The sequence below is a fragment of the Lissotriton vulgaris genome, chromosome 2_1 (genome assembly GCF_964263255.1).
Source record: "Lissotriton vulgaris chromosome 2_1, aLisVul1.2, whole genome shotgun sequence".
Taxonomy (NCBI): domain Eukaryota; kingdom Metazoa; phylum Chordata; class Amphibia; order Caudata; family Salamandridae; genus Lissotriton; species Lissotriton vulgaris.
Window position 1 is genome coordinate 1,145,990,088 of NC_141687.1, and position 6,653 is coordinate 1,145,996,740.

General features: G+C 36.4%; 1 protein-coding gene across 1 annotated transcript in view; it reads left to right on the plus strand.

Moving 5' to 3' along the window:
* The window catches only part of LOC147731720 (uncharacterized), a 29,744-nt gene extending 24,181 nt beyond the window's left edge, over positions 1-5,563 (plus strand). Inside the window, exon 3 of the mRNA XM_086954243.1 lies at positions 5,559-5,563. Coding sequence (XP_086810369.1) covers positions 5,559-5,563 — 5 coding nt within the window. The remainder of the gene's footprint in view (positions 1-5,558) is intronic.
* The last annotated feature ends 1,090 nt before the right edge of the window (positions 5,564-6,653 follow it).

The window sequence follows — 6,653 nt, forward strand, 5'->3', positions numbered from 1 at the left end:
CGAGGAGGAAGATATGATGAGCGATCTCATCAAATTCCTGCGTCTGAATACCGGACTTTACGATTGTATGCAGAAGATCCTAGGTTTCGTCAATGCATTCCCTATTTGTTTCATCTCCTGTTTGAAAGCGATCTGTCTGGACTGTCATATGCAGTGAACCACATCTTAAAAAGTGGTATACAGATGCGAAATATCTCGGCAAGGGACTTTATGCATAAAGTCAATGTCCAAGATAGTATTTTGGATTCTCACTTAATTAATCTCATGGCGTGTCAGCGTGGTACTAATGAGTACTGGTACCGTCGTCATGGTGATTTAAAATGTATGCTGAGGAACTTAGGAACTCCGACATGGTTCCTCACTCTGAGCTGTGCCGAGTATGGCTGGGAAGACTTACTTGAATTTCTACGAGAAGCAAATGGAAATATTGAAAACATTGAATTCAAGACACCTGGAGAACTGTGTTCTTTGGATCCTGTGAATGTATGCAGGTACTTCAATCATAAATTTGAAGCTATGATGTCTTTCATCACAAATAAGAAGAATCCACCTCTTGGAGAGGTGTTGGATTTCTTCTGGAGAAAGGAGTACCAAGCAAGAGGTGCTCCTCATATACATATGTTGTTGTGGATCAAGGATGCACCTAAATTTGGAACAGATCCGGATCACTTAGTGATGAATTTCATAGAACAGTATTCTACGTGTGCTGTTCCAAATGCAACGGAGAAGAAAAGCCTAAGAGAACAAGTTCTACGTTTCCAAAGCCATCGTTGTGGAAAGTACTGTCGTCGTAAATTCAGAAACAAGGACAAGTTCTACACCAAATGTCGTTTCAACTTTCCATGACCGGTGATTTCTAAAGGAAAAGTGAACAGTTTGATGTCTTCACTACGACATAATGTGACGAGGAAATCACCCAAAAATACATACAATTTGAAAAGGAACGAAGAGTCCAAGTACATCAACGACTACAACCCAGTGATTTTGTCCATGTGGAATGCTAACATGGATATACAGTTTGTGGGTGACAACTGTATGGCTGTGGCTCGGTATGTGACATCTTACATCACCAAAAAAGAAAAGACAGAACTGAAGGATATGTGGGAGGACATTTCCCATGAAAAGAGCCTCAGCAAGAAGTTGTACAGTTTCAGTCTGAAGATGTTGTCGCATCGAGAAATCGGAGCTTACGAATGTTCAGATCGATTGTCTTCAGCAAGTCTCTATGCCAAATCCAGGAGTATTGTTTGGGCGAGTCTTGGTCTTGCTGCAACGCGAAATCGGGTTCTAAAACCTGTCCGTGAAATTCAATATTTGGCAGAAAAGGAACCAAACAGTACCGACATTTTGAAGACCAACATGTTGGATACATATTATCCAAATTGAAGCAGTCACCTTGAGAATGTTTGTCTATATGAGGTTCTACAAAATTATATATTCAAGAGGAACATCAAAGAAGATATTGAGAAAGGAGTGTATGCTGTAATTGGAAGTGAGGGATGCCTGGTCAAGCAAAGAAAATGCCAATTAGTAAACCATCGAAAATTGAGTGGCGAATCTCCAGAAAAAAAGGAGTTTTTCTATTTAGCACTTTTGCAACTTTTCAAGCCTTGGCGTGCAGAAGAGGAACTGCTTGGAGATTTCCTCTGTTACGAAGACTCTTTCACTGCTGCTAAGGAGACCATAGAATGTCCTGCTTTTCACAAATATCAAGAAATGCTAACTTTGGAAATTGAGCAGGAAGCAACGATTGCAGCCGAGATTGCCAGAGACAGTTCTCAGGACAGTCAGAGTTCTGTTTCATTGAGTCAAGATCCACTTGGAGGACCTATTATCGAAAATGAAGCTGCCACTGCTATGAATGAAGTGGAAAGAGCCATGGCACATGCTCAGGAGGATTCAGTTAAGTTAGAAGACTTGGAAAAACAACTCAACGTTGAGCAGAGGAAAATATATGATGAAGTTACCAAGCAAATTGAGCATGGATTAAGTCATGAGAAGAAAGAGTGCTCATGTACATCGTTGAAGCCTGTCCGACTGTATGTGAGTGGAGAAGCGGGAACTGGAAAAAGTTTCCTCATTAAAGCAATTTCATGCTATCTGCAGGAAAGGACTGAGTCATCGCTGTCTTGTGTTGTCACCGCTCCTACTGGACTTGCAGCACATAACATTAAAGGTATTACTTTGCATCGTCTACTGATGCTGCCGGTGGAGCATGACAACAAATTACAATACAACAAGTTATCTGGGGATGCTTGCTGTGAAGTTTCAAGAGTCTTGAGGAAAATGAAGCTACTTATCATTGACGAAGTAAGCATGGTTTCCAATGTCATGCTTGCCTTTGTGCATTTGAGAATGCAAGAAGTACTTAAAACTGAATATGATGTGTTATTTGGTGGCAAACACATCATTGTTTTCGGAGATCTGCTGCAGCTGACACCAGTAAAAGGACAACCTGTGTTCAAAATACTCACGCATGAAGATACCAGGAAGTGCTTAGGGAGCATTGGCAACGTCAATATATGGTTAAACTTCAATTATGCTGAACTGCATGAAAATATGCGTCAGGCAAAAGATGAAGATTACAAGAATATTCTACAAGATATTAGAATTGGAAAAGTGACCGAGCATGGAAAAGAAGCTTTAAATGCACGATTACTTTCAAATTTATATCCCGGACAAGAGATTGTGGCAGAGAATATTTTTCAGAAAATTACTGAGAAGAAATCCGGAATATGTTTGATGCCAACTCTTGCAGAATGTGCCATCTTCAACAACAAAATGTTGAATTTAGAAAAGCAAGAGATTGTGAAACTTGAAGCTATTGACAAAATAGAGCATATGGGATCAACAATTATTTTGTCAGAGAATTTGAAATCAAAATTGGATTCATTAGAGAAGACTATATCTAAAACAGCGGGTTTTGAAAAGACTCTGAATGTGTGTTTAAATTGCCGAATCATTTTGAGAAGGAATTTACATGTTGAAAGAGGTCTGGTAAATGGATCAATGGGTAATGTTGTTGATTTTGAGAAATACAAAAGTAGAGATGGAATTGAGTTTTTAAAAATTAAATTTGATGGCATTGAGGAAGTACAGGTAATTGGTCGTTGTTCTGCTAGGTTTTTGCTTGTTAAAGACTTATATGTTCGCCGTAAACAGTTTCCTGTTTGCTTGGCATATGCGGTAACAATCCATAAATCGCAAGGTTTAAGTGTAGACAGTGCATTGGTGAATATTGGCAGTTCTGTGTTCAAGGAGGGTATGGCATATGTGGCATTGTCACGAGTTAGAACTTTATCGGGATTGTACTTGATTGACTGTGATGTCACAAACATTTGTGCGGATCTAGATTGTGTTAAGGAATACAATAGGTTAAGAAGAGAGTATGCGCCACATTTGCCTCAATATCCTTTGTTTGAGAAACGTGTGGTAGGCCGGAAACGTAGAAATATCAGTAATAGTAGGGAGGTTGTAGCAAAAAGACCAAAAGTCGATGAACCGAAAATTGTTAGCAGAAAGAAAGTGGATTCTGTTGAAGATGTTGTCGGTTTTCAATTTGAAAACAGTTCTGGTGTCAACTGCTATGCAAATGTAGTGGTTAATGTTCTCTTTTCACTAGAGAGTTTAAAAGAACAGATTCTGTTGAATTCAGAACAAATTTTATGCTGTTTGTTGAATTCTGTTTTCGAGAAATGTAGCACTGATCGTACAAAAGTAGAAAGTGTGTCTGAAGTTCGTTATCTGTTAGATGAATGTTCAGGTCAAACAGACTTCTCTGAAAATAATCAGCAAGATTGTCAGGAGTTTTTAATGTATATGCTTGATGTATTGCAAGATGAGGGTGTAGATGTAGATCACCTGTTTGGGGTTTCTTATCAATGGCAGCATGACTGCGAGAACTGTATGGTATCAAGTACTACTAGTGTAGACTCAGAAAGATTTATATATTTAACTTTGCCAGACAGTAAATCAGTCTCCTTTAATAAGCTAGTAAATGCAGCGGATCACAACATGGAGTGTAGCCAATGTAAATCTGAAATGATGTCAACATTATTTATACGTAGATATGGACAGTATGTCATTTTAATGATCCAACGATGTAGGCCTGATGGGTCAAAATTGTCAACTTTAATAAAAAATGTTGTGGCTTCTCAGCTTTCAATATCAGGAAGGAATTTTGTAACTGTAGCAATTATCTATCACAATGGTCCTTCAACAACATCAGGACATTATACAGCTTATTTAAAGGCTCGAAACGGCTGGTCATTCTGCAATGATTCCGTTGTAACTTTTAAAAAAAAATTGCCGTTTGACCTTAAAAATTCTTACCTGTTGTTTTTAAAACCAAAATTTTAATGAAAGAATCTCGGGATTTCCTATGAAGAATTGCAAAAGATTCATGAAGTAGAGGGAATGTAAGTCTGCAATGCTGTCTAGATTATTGGTGCAAAAGTTTTAATTATAATGTCAATTTAAAAATCCAACTATATAAACCTGATGCAAGTAAGTCTGCTTCATAGTAAGCAGTATCAGTGTCATAGGAAAAGGAGAACATGAGTGACAAAGAAGGGTAAGATATTATTAGTCCTGGATTGTGAAAATAATCTTAAATGTTTTCTTTTTGAAAGTTGCGAAAACAGAAAATGTCGGGATTTGATTGGAAGAATTACAAGACTTGCGAATCGCGGCAACATGATTTGGCCTAGTGGAAACATGTGATAGAATGAGAGAAGTCTTTTCTTGTATGTAACATATTTTTCGAATCGATCGAGGTTTTCTTTCAGAAAGTGGCGGGCTGAAAATATTTACAGCACAACAGAGTGGAAGCTGTTCATAGGAGATCCTTCGACGTCATTGAAAGTAAGTTAATTTTAAGGAGTTTTGAATTCAGATTTCTTAGGTTGTATGGGTTTTTTAAACACAATCATTTTGATTGTGTTTTTTTTTCCCCGCTGTTACATGATGAATACCTTCAAGTCACTGATTTAAGTGAAATTTGATACATTCTGAGAACAGCAAAAATAAACCATTTAACATGTATAATTAATATTCTGCTTTTTGTACTTATGAAATACATTTAGAAATGTGAGGTAGATATGGAGAAACGGAGTCTTCTGTAAGTGTCAATTTTAATGCTTACAGTGCTGTATTCCTGTGTACTGTTTTTTTTTGAAAACTGAATAGGCCTCACCTTAAAGAAACCTCTTGAAAGGACACATCTTATTTGCATCCTGAAACAATCATTTAAAATGTTAGACACAATTTTATGATAGCTTTACATCTCTTTTGTGCTGCTATTGCATCACTATTGTGAGACATTAGCAATGCAAAAGAAGCACCATGTTCCAAAATAGGCCTCATTTCTTCAGCATGAAGATACTGTTACTTTAAAATATATATCTTTAGGATTGTGTACGGGGCGTAGAGAAGCAGAGGCTTCTGTCAGTGTCAAAGTTGTTTAAAAACTGTTTCTTCTTGATCCTTTTCCCTTCTTTTTTCTAATTTTTAAATATATGTTCTAATATTTTTGGAAATGTTTGTTCTCTCTTTTACAGATTGAAAGTATGAACAATTTTCTTTTACAGTTAACAAGAATTATAAGGTAAATGTTTTGTACTTTTTTAACCTGCATTCCACTGCTGATGATGTCACTGACTATGTTATGAATGATGTAAGAAGTGGGCATGTTTTACTACAATGGTAGGTCTTGACAGCTATTATCTCCTCTGTATTCTTCAACAAGCATTAATTTTGATATGCAACCCTGAGTACGGTTCACTTTAAACAAACTTTTAGAGAGGACACACCTTATCGTGACCCTCAATCAATCATTTAGTCTATCACATTTAACATCTATCAGTTCTCCTGCTTCATTTCTTTAATCTTTACTTTCCTGTGTTTGCTACTTCTCTCATTCCTTTCTCTATTACTTAATTATTCTACTCCTTCCAGTATTTTTTTCACTCCCTCTCTTCTCATACTTCTTCATTATTATTCACTAATTCTGTCTCTATTAATGTTACTGTTTCTGAATGATCTCCAAAAATTTTTAAAACAAGAACAGTAAGTATAAGGATAGGAAACAGACATTTATGTTACAAGAAAGACAGCTATAGGAAGTAAACAAAAGATACTGTTACTCGCAATCCACTCCTGATGATGTCACTGACTATGTCAAAAATTATGTAATATATGACATGATCAGAAGTGAATTGCGGGTAACAGTATGTTTTCTTTACTCCCTATAGCTGTCTTTTTTGTAACATAACTGTCTGTTTCCTTTCCTTATACTTACTGTTCTTTTTTTAAAAAAAATTTTTGGGTTCGCTTAAAGTTCGCGTACCGGAGTGCGAACTAGGAGCGAACTAAAAGAAATATAGATTGGCAGAGTTCAAAGACTTCTACCATTTTTTTTTTATAATGGGAAGGTAGTTCTGAAAAGAACTTTTTTTTGGCTTTTTGTTATTTTAATTTTTTTTTATTATTTTTCTGAACATTTATTATATTTTTTTGATTTTTTCAGAACATTTTGTTTTTTTTTATTTTTTGGGGGGAGGGGGGAAACAAAAATGATTCATCGAAGAGGGCTCAACAGGAGCAACAAAAAAAAGAAGAATTTATTTTTGGGGACGTTTTGGACATACATGATT